General features: G+C 39.2%; 1 protein-coding gene across 2 annotated transcripts in view; it reads left to right on the top strand.

The window, feature by feature from the left end:
- The window catches only part of pard3bb (par-3 family cell polarity regulator beta b), a 218,939-nt gene that overhangs the window by 44,308 nt on the left and 152,261 nt on the right, over window positions 1-22,370 (top strand). For both annotated transcript variants that reach the window (XM_061053776.1, XM_061053777.1), the window contains exons 4-6: window positions 3,722-3,816; window positions 12,561-12,631; window positions 21,295-21,378. In XM_061053776.1, coding sequence (XP_060909759.1) covers window positions 3,722-3,816; window positions 12,561-12,631; window positions 21,295-21,378 — 250 coding nt within the window. The remainder of the gene's footprint in view (window positions 1-3,721; window positions 3,817-12,560; window positions 12,632-21,294; window positions 21,379-22,370) is intronic.

Consider the following 22,370-nt stretch of genomic DNA (forward strand, 5'->3'; position numbering starts at 1 on the left):
AACTCTCACTTCACACTTAAATAGTAGTTCTATAAGCAGCAGCAGCAGCCTAGTAGTAGAAGTAGTAGTAGAAGTAGTATGGCTACTAGGCAATTTGGATTACAACTGATACTCATCATAAAAATAACGATAGGCTAACGTTACTCACTGTCTCCATCCAATTCAACATCAGCAGAGCGTCACGGGACTCGACAATATCTACTGATTCAACAACTCTTTTAGTTCCAAGAATTTTGTTCAGCTTGTGTTACCAGGGCAATCTGTCCCTCTCGTCACTAGAATCCCCACTTTTGCCAGACTGGTCTCGTACTTTTACATATCGCTGTCGGAGTTTCTCTGCTGCCAACACTAACAGGTGTTACAGTTTAAAGAGTGACCTAAGTCAAACGTATCTGTGATTGCCGTAAAAAAGAAAAATGTCTACTATTTAATTATTTTGTTGGTGGGTTTGACTACTTAACTAGCATCTTGGAGCTCTCCAACAATGCAAAGTGCAACTAGTACACATATTATTTGATTACTTGCGCAGTGAGAAAAGGAGGCTGTGATGTAACGTCATAAGAACAGTCTTGCGCTAGTCTGTGCTCTGGCCAGCTTTACACAACACAAGAACGACATTAGCAAAAAAGGATCCATGAAGATTGTATCATATGAATCGAAATTCGAGACGAATGAGCTATAGGTGTGAAAACGCCCTTTGACATGTTTCAGGATGAAAAGTAGGGGTGTCAAATACAATGATGATGGCTGTATTCCGTAATGCTGCAACAGTTTCAGGCTTCAAGGAGAATTTGAGCAGGTTATTTGTAACACTTTTGCTTCAAACACCCTTTTATACTACAACATAGTAGTATTTATGTATTCTTAAGAGGTGATTTTTTGTCAGTGATATTTTGAGAAAATCATGGACAAATGAGGATTTCGTTCATTTAACATTCAATACTAAAAAGTGCAACAGAGCTGAATTGCATCCTTTGAATCTTCTAATGAAGCATGCAGGCTTGTTACTGATTTTACAATAACAACTATACAAGACAATATCAAGTCTCATATAATGCTATCAATACTACATTGGCATTTATGGTGTAGCACTATATAGTGCTATTAGTGGCTGAAAACAGAGGATAGTGGGTTTACTACTTGATGCAAAATGATATTGCATTCTGCTAAAGCAATCTGGTATAAAAAATATTGATCCCGGAAAATCTACCAGACAGAATAGTAGTCCCCAGGTAGCCATTGGTCTCCATCTTAATTTGTCATTGAAAGTATACAAATCCTTTCACCTCATATAAAGGAACTTTCCACCAATGTCTGGTCACTTGTCTAAGAGGCCTGCTTGGGAATACCAAACAAATACTTACATATTTGTACTTCAACTGGTCTTATTCATACATTTTCCTTATCCCTTTTCTCCCACAATTCCTCAATCCATCTCTTTTATCTGTCCCTCACTTTTATGTCTTTTGTCCTCTATCCATTTACCCCCCTTTCATTGCCTTTCTTTGAGGAGATGAATTGATTAGAGGTTTGATGTAATCCATACCCCCCCCCCCAGCCGGTCTTAAGAGCACCAAGGGTCCATTTTGTGACAATCAATATTTGACCCTACAAATATCATTTGGCATGTCTTCTGAGTAGTCTCTTCTCATAAAGAGGTTCCCTCCACCCACACCGCCTTTCCCATTTTATTCCCAGCAGAACTATAGAGGCTAACATGACAATGTTCTTAAAGCACATATGGATTGATGGGGTCTTTGGACTGGGATGGTGGAGTTGGGGCGTGGCAGAGTACCATACAGATCATAATGATAACCTTAAGTAATACATGTTATTTATTTGAATAGCTTTCAGTGGTGTTGACTTTTCTCACCATTTCAGTATTCCTTCAAGCTCCATCAGCAGCGCAGGCCGTAGAGTCGTGTGCTTCATCCATCAGCTTCAGTTAAATGGTGATTTTATGCAGTGGGCTGGTGAGATGTGAAGAGGGAGACACTATCATATGTTACCTACATGCACACAGAGATATTGCAAACCAGCCCCTGATTGGCCACTTGGATTCATGAACACCAGTGGGTTCACTGAAGGGATATTAAAGGAACAGCTTGTACATTAACTACTAATGCAACAGACTCTCAGATGATCTCATATGGGACCGAGTGAACACATGGAAGAGGGCGCATACTTCAACCCCAACATTTAGGAATTATTTTTACACTATCATATTATGTAATCAAAACACGTCACACACACTTAAAATGTCTGAGGATGTGCTGTCTGATGAGTTTTAATGAGCAAAAGAAGAACCCTTTAAATCCTTGGGTTTTTTCACATGATGAACATTTCAGGTCCTTATTTGATCACGTATACCCTTTATCTGTGGAAGGCCACAATCAGGCCTGAACTGGCTCACCGATAGTCTTACTGTTATGCTCTCTTTGTTGTCGTTTCTACTTTTCTGACTTTCATCCCCTACTTAATGTACTCTTAGCACCAATATCACTTTTTGTATCTTTCATTATAACAAGCTCAAATAGAGAGGCGTCATATTTGTCATAGATTTGGATCTATCTATAGCATACTTTTCTGTAAGATTAGCACTACTATTACATCATCAGAAAACTCAAGTATGATCCAACAGAAATCCCCCAAAAGCTAAAGAAATAATCAAGTCATCTAAACCTTAGCACAAAAAATATCGTAAGACATGGATCCTACAGAGAGTATATATAATTTTACACATTGTCTAACGCTTAAAAGCATAAGCCGGATTTTAGGTTTTTACTCTAAATATCTTTGTGATTTTTGTTTGGGTCTGTAAGTATACTGTGACTTGGACTGACGTCTCATTCAAATTGCTATGACAAAGTGGCATTTCATTTTTAAACTTTAATAATATAAAAGAGTTCATTTTCCCTCACTCTGTCTTTCTCATTGTTCTTTGACACCTGCATAGAAACACACTCTCACTCCTCTTTGTAGCGTTGCAAATAGAGCTCAAGGTCTGCATCTTGTCATCGAAAAGATTATTATTAGACATGAGTTTTACTGAACTGTGACTCTCTCAAAATAGGCTGCCGTGTGTGTGTGTGTGTGTGTGTGTGTGTGTGTGTGTGTGTGTGTGTGTGTGTGTGTGTGTGTGTGTGTGTGTGTGTGTGTGTGTGTGTGTGTGTGTGTGTGTGTGTGTGTGTGTGTGTGTGTGTGTGTGTGTGTGTGTGTGTGTGTGTGTGTGTGTGTGTGTGTCTCTGTGTTGGCACATACTGTGCATGTGTAAGAGAAATTTGCTTTTTTTCCTGAAACAATGCAGAGGCAAACTTGATAAATTTTCCCCATTCTATTTTCCATTCCCATCATTCCCTGTCCCTGTCATATGCTTTACCTTGTTAACAGGGAGGAGTCACAGTTTGTCTTATTGGTCAGACAACGAGGATTGGTCTTTGTCTTCAGGAGACTAGGAATAAAAGGGAGCTAGATTTGGCTAGATTATTTCTCTGCTATTATAAATGCTGGAAATGTGGTGGTATGTCATCACTTCCTTTAAAATGAACTTGTTTTAAATTCAACCATAACTTCAAACATTGTCAGTAGCTATCCATCAGATATATGATATATATTTATATATATAACGCATGCACATCTCTGCCTATGCTTAAATATAAAAAGTGCTCAAAGCTACCTGCACTCATAGATGTATGTGTGTGTGTTTCTGTGTTTTCTACAGACACCCCTCTGTTGGTGAGGAGCAGCAGTGAGTCAGCCCTCGGCCCTCAGCCCGCAGAGACCGAATCCTCCCTGAATGAGGACACTGGTGCGATGGTAAGACCCTGAGGCCATCAGACACATACAGTTGGAAACAATTCTCTATACACGATTTACACAGAAAAACATACACCCTGAGGGCATGCATCAAAGGGAATAGTCTTTGTTGTGAGTGAAGATATGTGATGTGTATGTGAAGCTCATAACCAGGGGATGATGTACATGATAACGAGTGAATATAATCAGGACCAATTTCCTCTAAAAGCCAGTCTTTATTCTGTTAAATAGTCAATAGTCAATAGTCAATAGTCAAAGGTACTGTTTCATGGATTGAAAAGGAAACAACAAACTAAAGCGTTACAAAAAATGTAGCTATTGCTGAAAAAGACAAAGTTATCTGAACAAGCTTCTCAATCTCTTCACAATTTGTCATTATCACTGATTTTTCACATTCACAACTGATGGAGGTAGGAGATATTTCAGGTCATCCCCTTTATTTCTCTCTCTCTCTGTAAATGCAGAACCCTGAATGCTCTCTTCCTGTTCTCCCTCAATTCTGCTCTTTTATTCCCGCACCTGTCCTGCTCCATCTGTTTTTATCCCACTTCTTAAAGGCGATTGTTTATTTTTCTTACTTTAAGCACACACCCTCTGCACTATTTCAGTTTTCCAACTCGCTAGTAGATACACAGAGAACATAGAGATGCATTTTTAAATTCCTTATAATAGTGTTACAGTGTCATATTCCTTGTAGTCAGTTGGACACAGTAAATCCCTGAAGTTCAGTAGTTAAGAAAAAAACATGCATGATTGGACTCTTGAGCGGTGAGCCCTCCTCCCCTGAGACGGCTCACTGGACAAACATCTTTTTTTAAACACACTGTATTCCCCATAGAGCAACCTGCTTGCGAGGCTCAGATCTTTTGGGGAATGTGATTGGTTCTCAGAGGTGGCCAGCCCTTTTGTTCCACCTTACTGAGACTGCTGGAGTAGTTGTTGTAGAAGACAAAGTTGTTTTTGAGAAAGAGGGGCTGCAGAATGGAGGACAGTGATACAAAAACAACAGTGTACTGATAATGTAAGCTTGTATTTTACAATACATTACAAAGAGATTTGCTGCAAAATGCAACAAAAAAGTCTACCTTTTTGTTTAATAATCGGCCTTAAAGTTTAAATATGTGTACTCATTGAATGCAGCTTTAAACTTTGTCCACTAAAACATGATCTGCAACTATTCTGTCTTTTATCATGCAGCCAGTGAAACACAGTTTATCATCAATAAAATCTTTATGCCCCTGTCATTAATAAACACACGCTGCCAAAACTAATCTATTTACTTTTTTCCTTGAACTGTAAGCCGAAGCTTGGGAATGTGGCTCATGTTGTTCTGAGTCCACCTTCCACTGCTTACATCTAAGCTCTGTTTTCACTGCACGCTACCACTCCTGTTGCTGTCAATATGAAATATTACTGGGTGTCAATTTCTCAGTAGGCCTGACCAGACTCCGGGCTTTTGGGTGTTTATCTGTTGGTGCCATTACTTGATAGCATGCATATGTGTGACCTCAACAGCTGTGGACTCTCCTTATTACAGTTCATACTAGCTCTGAAGGTTTCCAGACTAAGTCTTATTTTACAATTTAAGATAAAGTTTTAATTGGAAAAGCAGTTCTCCAATTTAGAGTATCCTTTATATTTTACACTTTAAAAGGCATGTTTACTTATAAGTTATTGACTGTTTAACTATGAGTGAGTGCAAATTTTGTGATAACCTAATATTTTCAGTTTAAGTCATCTAATCAACTACAGATGCACCGGTTGGGAAAATCAGGGCCAATACCGAAAAACAGTTTAGCTGATTTGGATACTGATGTTTGTTTCATGATTTCTTTTGGTGTCACACTCCCACAATGCCACCAATTTCTCTCATGTTTGACAATAAAAACATGTCAAAGTTTGTTCAACAGGTGACCTCATCTGCCCAATAAAAAACCTCTTATAATATATGGAATTGAATAGAATGACTTTATTGATCCCAAACTGGGAAATTGTTGCGTTACAGCAGCAGGTTATCCAAACACACAATATTAGCAAATAAACACAATATAATATTAAATACAAAGTAAATAAGCACTAAAAATATAAAAACTAAGAATGATAATATATACATCCTAAATATGAAAGATTAAATACAACATACTTTGCTGGAGGTAAATGTAAATGTGCAAAAAACAGAGTTGTAAATGAATATTATTGACATAGGACATAGCTTCTCTGAAGCAGTAGTTAGGTGTACCAGATGCCGGCATAAAATAAATTTGGCACAACAAATCAACATTGGCTACTGACATCGGCTCATGGTACATTATTTGCCGGTGTGCCGATGTCTGTCGACAGGGCCGATAACAGCCGATACCGATGTTGACAATATGCATCGGTGCATCCCTAATCTAAAGTTTTCAGATTTACAAAAACGATTCAATTGAAATGAAGAACATACATGTGTAAAAGATGTACCTTTAAATAAAGTTGACACAAATAAAAAAACCAAAAAAAAAACAGACATGTTTCAGACATATTTCCTGAATGTCTGCTGATATAGTAAGGTCATTTTATGATTTGATTGAGTAGATACCTTACATATTGTTCCTTTAACATCTCAAATTCAGTCAACTTTAAATTCAAAGGCAGCTTGAAAAAATTTTTTTTTTTGTGAAAACAACTTTTATTTGCTATTATTATTTTTTAGAGTGTTCTGATTATATTGCATGGTACTGTGGATAGGGCTGCCCACGAATAGTTTGATTGACAAGGTAGTAAGACAGAGTCCTGCCCACACAGTGAAGATCCTGGAGGCAGGGACGATGTTGCTATAAGTATCGTCATGAACAGGCATCATGCTTTCAGTATGAGCCTTTAGAATTGGCAGCACTATTTTAGAATTTTAGAAATTGAAATATTATTAAAAAAGAATAAGCACTGACAAAGTTGTGGCACCTTGTAAAATATACATTCTTCCCTGCTGCCGCTCCTGCATGTGCACAATAATGTTAGCTAACAGACCAATGAGTTGATTATTTATAGACACAATGGGAGCTGACTGTGTCCTCTCCTCTAATGATTCAATCTTTCCTCTTTTAAAGGGCAGTGCTAGTTTATTCTAGTCATTACACCCTAAGTGTCAAAAATCACCCTCCACTATTTTCCCTCCCATCTTTCCACCCTCTTTATGGCTCTAATGCCCCTCCATCATTTTTCTGTCTGTGCTTTTTTTAATCTGACACCTGCTGTGCCACAATGACCGCCACAGGAGCGCAGGCGAGGAAGATGACTGTGAATACAGTAAATAAAGGAATTATCTTTCTGTTTCCCCTTCCTCTTTCTCATACATCATTTTCTCAGTCACTGTCCTAGTCTCTCTTTTTTTTTTTTGTCCCTCACTCCAGCTTTCCCTTACACATAGACATGCACACACATGTCTGTCTCTTTTCAACCAGTCAGGTTCAGAGAGAGGTAATGGCTCCGGGTAATTTTGTTCAAATTGTCACTTGGCCTTTTGGTGAGAGCGATGAAGGGAAGAAAGTACTCTTCTTGCAGTAATTCTCTGTCTTTCTTCTCGCTCTGTCTTTTTTCCGTACTCTCTGTCCCCTCTCTTTATTTAATTTCAATCCAGAAAGATTTACTGGTGTAGGGCGTCTTTTCTTAATGCCGCAGCGAATGAGTGCAATTCACTCTCTCACTCTCTCACTCTCTCTTTTGCATGCACGCACGCACGCACGCGCACACACACACACTCACAGGGTTTCAGGTTAATTAGAATGTGTTAATCAGTTCAGGGGTATTTGTTCTTGCCTGGAAAACTACTGGGGCTAATAAGGCAGTACAACAGTTATTTATTACACCACACCAGGGTTTGTGCGCGTGTGTGCGTTTGTCTGCGTGTGTGTGTCACGGCTTAAGTGCTGTTAGACTGGATTATATGTGCCACTAAAGTAATTTTGGATGCTTATACATGTTCATATACACCACGGTTTTACGTGTATGTGTCTGCATTTGTTTTAAACGTTTCCTCTTCCTTTGTTTGCTGTACAGTTGGAGTACACACAACAACTGTCACAAGAACATTAGGGCGGGGACATAACATGCAAAAATAATGCTTTCAGGAAGTTAATTTTGTGTTCCTGATATGTTGTCATGTATTACCTGTAAGCAAAACTTGAAATCAAATACTCTGTGTTAAGAATTGACTCGTGCTGAGGATGAGAGGGAGAGAAACAACAATTAGTTATTCTGATGTGCTCTTCTCTGTGCAGTTCTCTTGCCCCCTGACATGGTATAAATCAAAATGCATATTCACTTCAATTCATTAGAGATATTTCAGGATGGATTACCTTTGACACAACACACACAAACTGCAGACTAAAGCCCACACATAAACTTTCCAGCATGCATTCCTATTAATTTATCATACTCACTCTGGGGATATTTTCAGGGAACACTTAGCCTGATTGGCTATTCAGTAATTAGTAATATCACTATTAGTTCACTGGTTTTATCCACTTTTAGCAATGATTAAATCAGACTAAGAGACTACATGCTTAGGGCCCATTTATTATCCATACAGTTATGCAAGCTAGGATTATCCATCATTGAGTGAAAATAGAAATCTGCTTCTCTTTTCTATGTTTTTTTACGAGGGACACTAATGCTCATGAATATCGATTGAGCTGTCCAAGATCAGCAGACTAATGTATTAACTTTTCCCCCAGTAGTTTTTCCGATGTATTAATCAGGGATGTGATTCTTCCAAAAGTATCCAAAATTCCAGATTTCCTTACCTGAAAACTTGACTGAGACTTTGATATTTTATGCATTTACCAACTTTTCCCGTCAGCACGCACAAGTGTAATTTTCTTTGCATTTCTTTTTGTCCGTATAAGATTGCTAACTTAGATCCATATACTAACAGACGATCTCCCCCGCTCTGTAGGCTCTGCATCTGCAGGTGATCTGAGAGAGAAAGAGATGTCCACCTTTACATCCCTCCTCAAATGGAACGATTGTTGTCCAATGTCTCATGTCAGATATGAAACCAATGACGTTGTTCTTATCGTATTATGCAGCTGGGGGTGGTCTGCTTTATGTCCCTTTGCCAATCACATCCCGGACTAATATTTGTTGTTTTTTAAGCAAATTGTAACTAATCATATTTGATAGAGCATTGAATCCATTAATTACAATTTCTAGTAAACAAATACTTGTCTTAAAAGGTTCTTTAGGAGACTGTCTGTTATACTTCAAACCTGGAAGCCACAGTTGATTTAGAGTGTATGCTCGGGCACACTCACACTAGGAAATCTGTACCTTGCCTAAGCGCCTTGCCTTAACCCTCAAAGTCCAGTTCGTTTGACTAGTGTGAGCACTCCGATATGGGCCCACAGTACCCTTCCTTGGCCCTGGCACGGATGGAAGACGTGCGCTTCGGCATGGTACAGTTGCACATTAGTCCAGGTTAGTCCTGGAGCACTTTGAGTGCAGGCTAGTAGGGTAATGGGGAGGGGGGGGAAATTGTGCTTCAGCACAGTATGGGGCAACTAGGCCTCGTGTGAGTGCGCTCTTAGTCTATGTTAGTCACTTAAAAGGGGCGCAAAGGCCTAGTGGGTGGGTTGCTCCCTATGTGCAGAGGCTGTAGTCATTCCAGAGTGAAAGTCAGACTCGAACTGGCAGTCCGGCATGTTATTCCCCTCTCTCTCTCCCTGATTTCTTGCTCTATCATCCGTCCTATCGAATAAAGGCATAAAAGTCCCAAAAGAATCTTTAAAAAAGAGGACACGTTTCTTGTCAAGATTGTGAAAGAGATGTTTTTATGAAGCTAATCCTTTAGAATGAAAGCCACCTACAGGCCCTAGAAGGTGAAATATAGTTTCAACCTTTATTTTCAGTCATAAACAATAAAGAACAAGCCACTTAACATTCAACAAACTTACTATATCTGTTTTACTGTAGCTATTATATTGTGAGGTTTAAGTACGGTAACTGGTAATATATATTTATTCATTAAGATTCATTCACTTGCTCAGGCTTTGATAAGTAAAATACATTGCTTTCCTGTAATTAATATATTGCTTCTTCTTTAATAGAGAGGGATAAAGAGAGACTGTTTGTACTTGTAGTTATTAAACGAGACATACAATTAAGCATCAGAGACTTCCCAGTTAATGTGTGAGTGGCTGTTGTTATGACAAAGAGGTTAGGATAATTAATGTTACCTGTCATCCTGATGTAATTAAGCTCACATGAGAGCATATGCAGCTAGGCCAGACTAATTGATTTCTAAACCACCAAAGCCCAAACATATGGTTACAGTATCTGCTGTCTGTCAGTCTCTGTTAGGCCTCTTTTAACCTTCATCCACTTCTTCTCATTAGCTGCTACCACGGATTCTTTTGTTCTTTTTTCTTTTCATTTGCCTGAATCAACATCTCTCTTATGTTTTCTCTCTCTATTACTCATCTGGTTTTCCCCCCCTTCTTTCTCTTCTTCTTCGACAGGTGGTATAGGTCATATGGCAGCAGGGTGAGAGGTCAAAGGTGTAAGGTCATGTTAAGAGTCCATTAGTACCGACTGCTAACATTGAGCCTTATTGACCTGCATTTGTTTGCCTGCATATGTTCACATGTGCTCGCCTGAGCTCAGATAGATACCCTCATGTAGTCTACATATGGACATGCAATATGCAGATAAGGAAATTATTTTATAAGATATTCTCAACAACGATAAAGGAACAGCAAGTACATTCATATTTTTCTATTGATGTCTAAATGCTATCTTGATGTGCGTCACATATAATTTAATTTTAGCTTATAATTAAATAAATTGAAATCAAGCATTAAGGGAGTCAGGGTCAAACAAAGTGATCATTTGTCATTTCATTTTTGTTGCTCTTTTATTGTCTTTCTAAAAATTGCTTCTTTTTTGTTAACATTTCTTAAAATCTTAAAAAAAATGTTACAACTACAATCTGCATATATTACAATGTGCACGTTTGTGTCCGTAATGAATCTTACTGAATAAAGTTCTGCTTTTTGATGAGATGACCATGAATTCCTAAACTCTCCTAAAATGCTCTGTCTTTGTTGACACTGTGGTTTAGATATGTAAGTAGGCTTTTGCTTCTGCAGTTCTCTTGATCTGCTCCGTTGTATTACATTGTAGAGTGTTGGAGTAGACCATGCTAAGAATATAATGCTCATTCACAAGTCAACAAAGCAACAGCCTTACTAAAAAGTATGTTTTTACAGTACACTGAGTATTATTTTTTTTTTTAAGATTTATTTTTTGGGGTTTTCTGCCTTTATAGGAGAGATAGGATAGTGGATAGTGTCAGAAAGAAAGGAGACACGGGTCGGATTCAAACCCGGGCCGCCCGCTTGGCTGCCCATGGCCTCCATACATGGACGCACTAACACACTAACCGCTGCGCCACCACTGCGTACACTTCAGTTTTATTGTTTGGAGCTACTTGCAGTAATCCTGTTTTCACAAGCGTTAGAATCTCGCCAAGAGTTTGACAAAAAGAAGGAGTGAAGTGGCTGAAGCTAATCTGTCATGGATGTAACTTTAGCAGGTCAGAAAAGGACAAAGAGATATGAAGCTCAAATAGTTGGACAGAGGACATTTTTTTAAGGAGATTATTAAATGCCAACTTAGATACAGGAGAAATAACTGTTATGATGACTTAAGATGTGGACAACATGCTGCTAAAATGTAATTGAAGCTGCACTTCTTCTCTGTCAGTAACTTTGTTTTACTTCTGTAAAAATCAGATCGAATTCTTGCTTTGATTTGTCTTTGATTTGAAATAAGGAGGCTTGTAGAAAAGCAGCTGGTCCAGAGGTGACATCAGGACTCTGGGTCTCTATAGACCAAGAAAATCAATACATCTCTCAAAGTGTCTACAAGATGAAAAACATTGTTAGCCAAATGAGCTGAAAGTGTTATAATATTTGCAAATCTGTGATTTATTTCAGGGCTGTCGAGTTTGATTACATTTAATTCTGCTAAACTACATGATACAATTTCAACTCTGTGGATTCCAAAGCGTGTAAAGCAGTAATACGTCGGTGCATAGCCACATGTGTGCCGTCATACGCACAGGAATGTGACACTGTCACATATTGAGTATTAGATGATTCATCATCATAATACTATTGGGCTTGAACTGTGACCTCTTCCCTGTGGAGCTGACCTCTCTGTGTCAAAAACAAAAACATGAGCACACTTCATGAAAGCTTCATGTCAATGTTTAAAGTGATTATTACAGCTCCCTTGGATCTTATTTACTCTCTTACTCTCACTTCTCTCCCACTCTTTCTCTCAGATTTCATCCCCATGGACAATATTCTTTATTACTGCTCGACAACACGAGCTTCTTGCCTACATCATCCATCCATCAATTTATCAGCTCATTCAATCATCACCTAACTCTCCAATTCATTCATTCAATTTAAGCATTCTCAGGTCTTTGAAATTGAAAAAAAAGGTCAGGATTTCATATTGGATGTAGTGTCATGAAAGCAAGAAAATAAAAACAGAGTTCATTAATCCACTAACTCATTCATAAAGTGCTTCTGTGTTTTCCCCACAGTACATTTGTTAATCTATCCAAAAATGTCTCAGTGTCCCTTTTTTGGATGTATAGAGTGTACCCTCCGATTGGGTCGTTCCACTGTTTTTATCCTCTCTTTTCCAAATGCCACTCTCAGACTAACAGGAACATGTTCTTTGTGTTTTCTCTGCAGGCAGCCGGTCCTGCTGGGGAGAGACCAGCAGGGGTAGAGCGACCCCAGGGCAAACATGCCTTCAGTGACAGGTCAGTGTGTTTGTGTGTCATTATCGCTCCTGTCCTGCTGTCCACCTATATATGTTTTGTAGTTGCGTACAGCTTTTTTTTTTGCATTTGCAAGTTTGTCTACATTCATGTTTATTGATGCCCGTGTGCTTGTTTGTGTCCTACTTTCCCTTCATTAAAACTGTATTCCAATCCAGATCAAGGCCCTTCCATATATAGTTAGTGTAAAGAAGCTGCATCATTAGCCCAGTACAAAGAAGTGCCAAAATGGGGTCAATGTCACACACACACACACACACACACACACACACACACACACACACACACACACACACACACACACACACACACACACACACACACACACACACACACACACACACACACACACACACACAGACCCTCACACGTGTTGACGACCATACACACATGGCCTCGAAAAATAAACAGCTACAAACACACTTGCATCTTTTTTTTTGTAATAGGCAGACACAACTGAACACACATGCACACTCTAATGAGTGCTGCCTAATTAAGAGTTTGGGGTCCTGGATGCCCTGTGTGTCTCCTGTGGGCTTCTAAGCATATGTGTGTGTATGTGTATTCTGGCACTGTGAAGGGGATGGGGATGTTAGGCAAGCTCATTCTAACACGGAGCGTGGACAGACAATTATTATACATGGCCACGGCCACGTGACCAAGGCTCATATGAATGTGTCTATAAATAATCATAGCATGGATTCACTCAGGTTAAGATGTGCATTTATGCTGCTTCTATTACACATCTATTTATTTTCTCTTTTCTATGTCAGCTTAGTCATAGCTTTGCTACTTAAGCCCCCTCAAAATTACGGTTCCATTATTTAACCTTCCATGATGCAAAACGTGATAAACCATTGACCTGTGTCTTCAGTTTTTCTTGAGCGTTACATTTGGGGTGGCTGTGCCTCAGCTGGTAGAGTCGGAGCCAGCTCCTACAGTCACATGTGTCCTTAACCCCAAATTGCTCCTGCTGCTTCATCTGCGGCGTATGAATGTATATGAATGGGATTAGATGGTCACTTTACATAACAGCCTCTGTGACATGCGGTGTAAACGTTCTTTGAGTAGTCAGAAGACTGGAAAAGCACTTTACAAGTTCAAGTCAGATTGTCATTTGACCATTCTAGCCTAAAATACTTCATACAGTAGATAAATAAGGTTTTTACTCTGACATTGTATTAGACTTTTAAGGAGAGCAATATGTATACATTTCTGGGCGATTTGTTGATTTTCTTTTTTTTAAGAAATCAGAGCTGCCAGTTTGCCAAATACTCCTCTCACTGTCTGTACCTCTTCATCCTGCTCCGTCTCTCTCTCACTCCCTGAGCAAAACTCTAAAATCCAAAGAGCCTGCTAAACAAAATACACAGCTGTGTGTTTTGTTATGCAGGAAAGGAACATTTTTCTTTTTTTTATTGAAGGAGTATTTTTGTTAAATATTTTTTTCATTTCAGAAACAGTTAGTTTATTATTTATGTCTTTGTTCATGTACATGCTGACGTAGTGCAGCTGGCTGTAAATAAAAATGTCTGTGTGACATTTGGAAGGTAGCCCGTGTGGATTTCGCTTAGAAGTGACTTTGTTTTTGTTGGTGAATGTGACATGTAGTGTAAGAGCGCTTTGAGTGGTCACAGGACTCTTTGTAAGTACAGTACTGTGTTCAGTGATTCCTGACCAAACCATTATAATATACGTTTAAATGAATAAAACCAGCGCCCACAAAACGGTATGAAAGCCAATCACTGGAAAAGCATGACTAATACGAAGGCAATGAATGGGTCGGTCTTAAATTGAAGGAAGTGGCTGTTACATCATTGATCTATGTGCTCCTCTGTCTGGCAGCATTGACCTCTGTTAATGGATGGTGTATTACTCTGTGATTTGAAATCAACAGGTCAGTATGGGCGCCCAATTAATCCACAGCTAATTCATAAATACAGGAACAAAATAACGTGCAGTGAACCTGTAAAGTGGGCATGTAGGGAGAGAGAGTTATGAGACAACAATTTCGAGAGAATAATGTCTGACATCAGCCTCAGCAGCTGTTTTAGTGCTTTCTCTCCATAGCAACCAGATGCAAGCACAGAGGAGAGACAGTGATTAGATCACACATAAACACACACACACACACACACACACTTATTCACCTTGCACCACATACAATGCTGCTATGCAAGGTGTCATATATTATTAATGGTAGAACAAAATTAGGATTTATTTTACAATATTGGCAAACCTGAATAAAAATCAAAATGCACAATATTGTTCGATCATTCAAGTTGTATTTAAGTTGTTGCTACTAAACAGTTCAATGCAGTGGATGGAAAGGTACTCATTAAAGACACAAACACTTTTGTTTTTCTGAACAACTTTTTATGTTCACATTTCCTCTCATGTGCACACACTCTAATACACTAACCATCTCAGCTGTGAGTAATGAAAAAGTGATGTAATGGTTTTTGTGGTCGCCAGGGAAACGATCCTTGAAATTGCAAAAAAAAAAAAGAAGTCCAAATTGAGTAGAGGAATGCAGCCATAAATACTGGAACAGTAAAGCATACGTTAAGTGAATGTGTGAGTGTTTGTTCCTCCATATGAGATTTTACTGTTGTGTATGTTTGGAGGGGTATCGTGGTCCCCCCCTGTGCGTGTGGGGGAGCGTGCCTTTGAGTACGAAGCTACACCTATAAATACAGTAATGGCTCATCATAATTTAAAGCTTGCAGCATGGTCACCGTGAAACTCATTACCTGTGACTCAAAATGTGCTTTTTATACCGGGGAACAGATTTACTGTAAATTGGTTTATTGAAATAGCATTGCCGGCGCGTTATATTTATTTGTGAAATAAGGTGCTGTGTATGTTGGAGGTGTTTTATAAGCAAGGAGGTGAAAAGGTAAATGGTTTCCACTGGCTGCACAAGACAAACTGCTTGTGAAAGGAGTTTTAGAGTTCAGTATTATATTCATTTTACTACTCCACTTCTTTTTATCAATGGCAAGGAGCCCTTTTGTGGTGTTTTAAAGATACTAATGTCCATACCTGTTTATCAATCTCCTCCTCTCTTCCTCCATTATTTAGTTTTTTTCCCCTTTTGTTTTTTCCTTTGTTCTTCTTGCCAATGGAAATGTTCCTTCAGAAAAAAAAACGTTTTTATTCTAAGAAACCTGGACACATCATTGATGAGTCTATTTTGAGTAATAAAGAAACTTCTTCTAAACCTGTAACTTCAGTAAAAACTGTGAAAGATACCTCTTTTTAACCCTGCTCAACCCACAGCATTCACCTCAAAAGAGTGAGCTAGCTTGTTTTTTTTTCTTTTCTTATGGACGGTTTTGTTTCCCTTGGTTCTGAACCAGCAAGTATGAAACCCATTACGATTTGGAGAGACACTGGAGCTTTTCAGTCAATGATTCTCCAGGATTTTTTTTTAATTCAGTGATGATTCCTCTTTAGGATCTTGTGCTATTGTCAAAGGCTTTGGTGGAGGTCATTTGTCCTTGCCAATGCATAGCCTAAACCTCCGAACGTCTTTAGTCTCTGGTGAAGTCGCTGTAGATATTTGTCCTCATATTTCAATTAATGGTGTGTCCTTTATATTAAGACATTACCTCGCTGGTGATAGAGTAGTTGCTGCTCCAGGAGGTGGTCCCTTTCCCTGTAGTGTCTGAAACACCAGATGAACTTGAGTTGTTGCTTCCCCCAGCCCTTAAAATTACTCTTCTCATATTTACAACCATGTGAACATAAGCTTTTGTGCACTGGTTTGTTTCCGGTTTTCTTTTACCATTACTGGTACTTTTCGGATACACCTGCAATTTATCATTTATACTTAGCTGTGTGCTCGGGGCTGACCAATATAGGCTACCGGTTGGCTGATATTATATGGGACAATCACATATTAGTATGGGTTTACATGCTTTCAAATCATGTTAATATCATAACATGCAAAAGAACACTGCTTTGGGTCATTTAGAAATGACAACATCGAGTTGTGGGAAGTAGTCTTGGATGGAGTTCCATTTAAAAAAAAAAAAATTTATACAATACTTTATATTATGATACTCAGGTTTTCATATAACAACTAGTTATATTATTATTATTTTGCACAAAAATAACAGCTAAGATAGAAAATAGGATTTATTTCATAACATAATTCATTAGCAGGGATGCACCATAAAATTCCACCAGCCAAGAGAGGGATAGCCAACAATGCAAAAAAGTCAACCCAAGATGTGTTCAAGATATTATTTATTGGAAGAAAAAGGTTTCTTCTGGCATTTTTTTTTTCATCAATTGTAGTCCGCTACAACAATACTTATCCAGCAGAGAGTGCTTTGCCTGCATAGATGGTACAGTAAATGGTAAAAGCTGAATTGACTTGAGCTTGTATAGCACTTTTCTAGCCTTCTGACTACTCAAATAATTTTTACACCGCATGTCGAGTGACCATCAGAAGTAACTAATCCCAATTGTACACATTCATACGCCACCGACGAAGCAGCGGGTAACTTGGGGTTGAGTGTCCTGCCCCACATCAGACTGGAGCTGGGGATCGAACCCTTGACCTTCTGGTTAGGAGACGACCAACTCTACCAATTGAGCCACAACTGCCACCAAAGCTTTGCTGCATAGCTTTCAATATGTTCAGCACTGTTGTTTGCAGCTTATGTAGGAGAGAGTCAAAGCTAAACAGATCATTGTGTACTTAAAAGTGGCTGACATGAAAATAGTGTTAAATGTTCTTTGTTTATGAAAGCTGCTGATTAAGTATCTTTAAATATTCAAATCAGTGCAAAAATCTGAGAACAATCTGTGCAGAAAATGTTCGTTTTCTAGCTCAAACTTCTGCCACAATGGTAATTGCCTCCTAAAATCAGCAACGACATCAATCACACAGTCCCATTGCAGTCGGGCTCTTACTTCATTCTAATATTAAATAGCTACTTTTTAGACGATTTGGATTATTAAAAAAAGCATTTGAATGTGTTCTGTGTATTTGCATGCATTAACCTTCAGCTTTATAGTACATTTGTACTGATTTACATTCTCTTTACTCTATACATCACTGGCTCTCCACACTTTGAAGTGAGAAGGGGAGATAATAAATAAGAAGAGGGTGAAATACAGTGAGAGGAGCAGAGTGGTTTGGTAATGCACATCCTCCTTTTTTGTACTATCTCCTCTGTGCTTCTGTCTTTCATAGCAAGGATCAGTGAAGTGGCAGGTGGATAAAGAGAACACCTGCTCTCTTCATCTCTCTGCGCTTCCCTCCTCTCTTCTGCTCTGTGTGTTTGGCCCTTTTTCTCCGTCTCTTGTTCTCTCATCATTGCGCTGCGTCTCTCTTTTCTCAAGTTTCAACCATTGCGTCTCTCCCTCACCCCCCACTTCATTTTTTGCAGTGCTGCAGCCTGTCAAATCTCACAGAAAAATAAAAGAGGAAACGCAAATGGATCTCGAGTGCCTGTGTGTGTGTGTGTGTGTATGTGTGTGTGTGTGTGTGTGTATGTGTGTGTCTGCTCCAGTGAGAGTGTTGGAGATCAGAGGCACAGAAGCAGGAAGGGATAGAAGGAGGGGTGGTTGTTTCCCCCCCTCCTCTCATATTAATGCAATTCATTAGCCTTGTCTAATTAATTCAGTGCCTCCTCCTTCCTCATTTCAATATATTTTCCTCACAATCCCTTCTCCCTTTATACCTTTATCACCCATTTACCCCTTCTTTTTTCTCTTTTTGTTCATGTTTTCTTGCCCACCCTTTTTTTTTTCTTTTACAGATTTGATTTATTCCTCTTCTGTTTTCCCTTTACCTATACCCATTCCGATACCCAGACTTAGGGCGCACTCACACTAGGCCCCAGTTGTCCCATACCATGCTTAAGCATGATTGTCCCACCTCCCCATTCCCCCTGCTGGCCTGCACTCACACAGCTCCAGGACTAACCGGGCCTGAGCATGGTTACCTCTTGTACATAACATTGTAATGCGTTGTAATACAACACATGCATGGAATAACATAATTATGAAGAGTGCTTAGTTTACAACACAGTCGGACTCCAAAATAAAAAATAAAAGGGACATGCATTCAGCCCAAATTTTGAGTCATTTTAGTCTCTCGATAATTGAAGGCTGTCCATGTTGTGTGCTTGTGCTCGTGCATGAACCATACTGTGCCTAAGCTCATGTCTTCCAGCCGTGCCAGGGCCAAAGAAGTGTACCGAGCTTGAGCACAGATCGGAGCACTCACACTAGTCAAATGAACTGGACTTCAACTGGGGTGAAGCGTGCTTAGACATGGTACGGATTGCCTATTGGGAGTGTGCCTTTGAGCACCTCAGTACATATTGTAAGTACCCCTCTGACAAGTATTGGTGGAAAAAAACAGATTGCCTACACTTAGTTAGCAAGCATTACTAACATTATAGTACATTCTCTGATAGTCATTTCTTTTGTTGTCATAAAATGCCAATTTACTCGACACAAATGGATCTTTTTGGTGGGCTAATAAAATGTCACCTTTATTACCCATACTTTTAGTCGTACTAGTGGACAGCCCAGCCCTAGACATTTTATTCATACTATATTATTAATATACTTTCCTGATTACTTTATGGTGACAAAGTACTTGTGCATGTATAATGTTAATCAAGAATTCATGGAACGTAATGGAATGAATGGAACATAACTTTCATAGTAGTTTGGGTGGATTGTGAGTGTAGAACATGGAGGACTGTCCAAACAGAATCTCAGATTTACATCCACGCTGCTGTCTGCGGTCAAGTTTTGGAAACAAAATCATTTTAAGTAAGGTCAGGGAGAGATGATAGTTTCTGTCAGATATCAAGGTTGTATTAAGGACCTGGTCCCTTGGAATGCACTATATAGATTCAATTTAGGATTATGATTATTGTTACCTGGTTCTACATTTTTCAAAACTGGAAACATTGAGGTTATCAATATTGTTAGTGAGTTTTGTGGTTCCTGTTCTGTTTCGAGTTGAGTCACCTAATGAGTCAGGTAAACTTTTTTAAGGGTATTTTGAGCTCTTACCTCTGTCTAAATCAGGTATGGGCAACTTTGGTCACAGCAAGGGCCACATTCATTTAATTCTCACTGCCAGGGGGCCAAATTGTAGTTACCAAAAACGATTACAGTCAATGATGTCTCAAATTTAACATGTACCAAATCAAATCAATATTCAAAATATTATTATGGACATATTTCTGGTTTTCATGATTTCATGGCAGATTCTCTCATGTTTTCTTCATGTTTCCAATTAATTGATATGTAAAAATTAACCTGAGGGCCACGTTGAGGGTTGATGTGGGCCACATGTGGCCTCCAGGCCGCCATTTACCCACCTCTGGTCTAAAAAATTAAGCTCATTTGGCATGTGAGGTAAAATGCATGCAGTATCCATAATAATTTTCAATACGGCATTTTGTCACATTCCCCACACAGTTCATATTCAAAAGTGTGTGTGTGTGTGTTTGTGTGTGTGTTTGTGTGTGTGTGTGTGTGTGTGTGTGTGTGTGTGTGTGTGTGTGTGTGTGTGTGTGTGTGTGTGTGTGTGTGTGTGTGTGTGTGTGTGTGTGTGTGTGTGTGTGAGAGCGGACAGAGACAAAGGGAGAGGGAGAACTTGTTTTCTCTCTGTGGATCTCTCCCCTGTTGCACCCCAACATCATCAACCACCCTCTCTGTGGAGTTTATCACATCTGTACTCCTATCGGTTCATGGGGGTTTAGGGGACGGATGGATGCTTGAGAGAGAGAGTGGAAGACAAAATGAGCAGACAGAGAAAGAGGGAGCGAGAGAGAGAGAGAGAGAGAGAGCGAGCTGGTAGAACTAAAGAGGACAAAACTAAGTTCAGACAAACTCACTTAGAAAAAATAACACACCCACACTGGGAGCAGGGAGAAGGTCAGGAGAGGATTAATGGCTGTGCTCTGATAGATAAACTAATCAAACAAACAAAGACTTCAACACACACACATTTAAACAGAGACGGAATGTAAAACAGACACACACTTGAATATTTGAAAATAGACGGAGACATTTAGAGATTGAAGAGAGGAGGGAGCACATGAAGATGAATGGTATGAAAAAAAGTTTTGACACACAGATCAATAAGTTCTCTCAGGGCCCAGTTTGCATGGAATTAGTTCTTGACAAAAAAATCACAATGAATGCATCCATAGAAAGTGATCTGTGTATCTAAGAATCTAGGAATTATGTGCATGTATGAGAGAATTATTTACTATATGATAGTGCTTTTCAATAATTTTCCTAGAAACAAAAGACTCAATGTCGTATGTCTGTATGTGTTTGTATTTGTTCACCACCACTATTGCTTGTGTTTGACACACCTTCAATGCCTTATTATGTCTTTCTTTTTTAATGGCCACTTTCCTATAGCACCTTTCTCAGAAAAAGGTAAAAGTGTTGATTAAAAAAGTGGTGTCCAATGCAGTCTCTTTGCACTGTGTGTCATGTCAAAATTCAATGAAGCTGCTTGATTTTAGGAGTTAAGTGAAAGCGGGTCATTTTTTCAATGAGTTTTTTTCAAACATGTTATACTTCTCATTTATGTTATTCTTCATGGTGTGTGTGTGTGTATTTCTGTGTTTTTTTTTTTGTACGTGCAGCTTGACCAGAACAGTTGAGATCTTGGGAGAGGACAGTCCCCTGGGAATCCATGTGGTTCCCTACAGCTCATCGCTCAGTGGTCGGTGAGTATTTTGCATGCATGCACACACAAAAACACATGTGTGTACACACACACACACACACACACACACACACACACACACACACACACACACACACACACACACACATACTCAAACCTAGATAATTCAGCAATTCATATCGTTTTTAAAAGTTAAAAGTGTTGAATTCCCCCTCCCCCCCAATTTTCTCTGCCCATGTTTGTTAGCTATAATGTTTGACCACAAGAGATTTAGGGAGAAATCCAGTTTTGTGAGTCAGCACTCTGGTTTTAGTTGAATGGAATCTGTTGGTGTGTGGTGAGCTCTTTTGGTCATATCTTTGCTCACCACACACCAGATCTTTAATATTTGTTGTCATGTTAGGGGACTTTCACATTTTCAAAATCTCTTTTTAAAACTCTTTTTAGTGTGGGCCAGGCTTTATGGATTCTTTTGACCCTGGCACTACAGTAAATGGCAGCTACATTCAAACACAATGGGGGGAAAAAAAAAAGAAAAGGAAGGAAAGTGGTCCAGTTATGCAGAGCTTTTCTTTGGGTGTGTGACAGTCAGACAGGGGATGGGGATTTCCTAAACCAAAGCAGGATGAGTTTTTATTGCTGTTCTCATGACTCACCTGACCCTGCCAATCTCCTTCTTAAATTCCTTGCTCTTTCTGGTCTTTTTTCCCCTCCCCGTCTTCCGCTCTCTTTCCCGAACACCTCCTCCTACTCGTCCCATCATCTACCAACATCCCTTTCACATATTGACCTATTTTGACCCTTTGACTGCTGAAGTCTTTTATGTGTGAGTGTCAACACATCTTCTATGTTGAGTCTTGTTTTAGTGAGTGTTAGTGTTAGATTTACAGGTAAGTTGGTACTGAAATCATCTCTTCTGATCTTTAATCTGACTCGTGACTTTCACGTTAATAGGGCTTTGACACTTGCAGAAAACTCTCGAAAAACTCCAGATATTTCCAGGAGGAGCTGTATGTGTGAACGCAAACAGCT

This window comes from Labrus mixtus, chromosome 13 (assembly GCF_963584025.1).
Source record: "Labrus mixtus chromosome 13, fLabMix1.1, whole genome shotgun sequence".
Classification (NCBI taxonomy): Eukaryota; Metazoa; Chordata; class Actinopteri; order Labriformes; family Labridae; genus Labrus; species Labrus mixtus.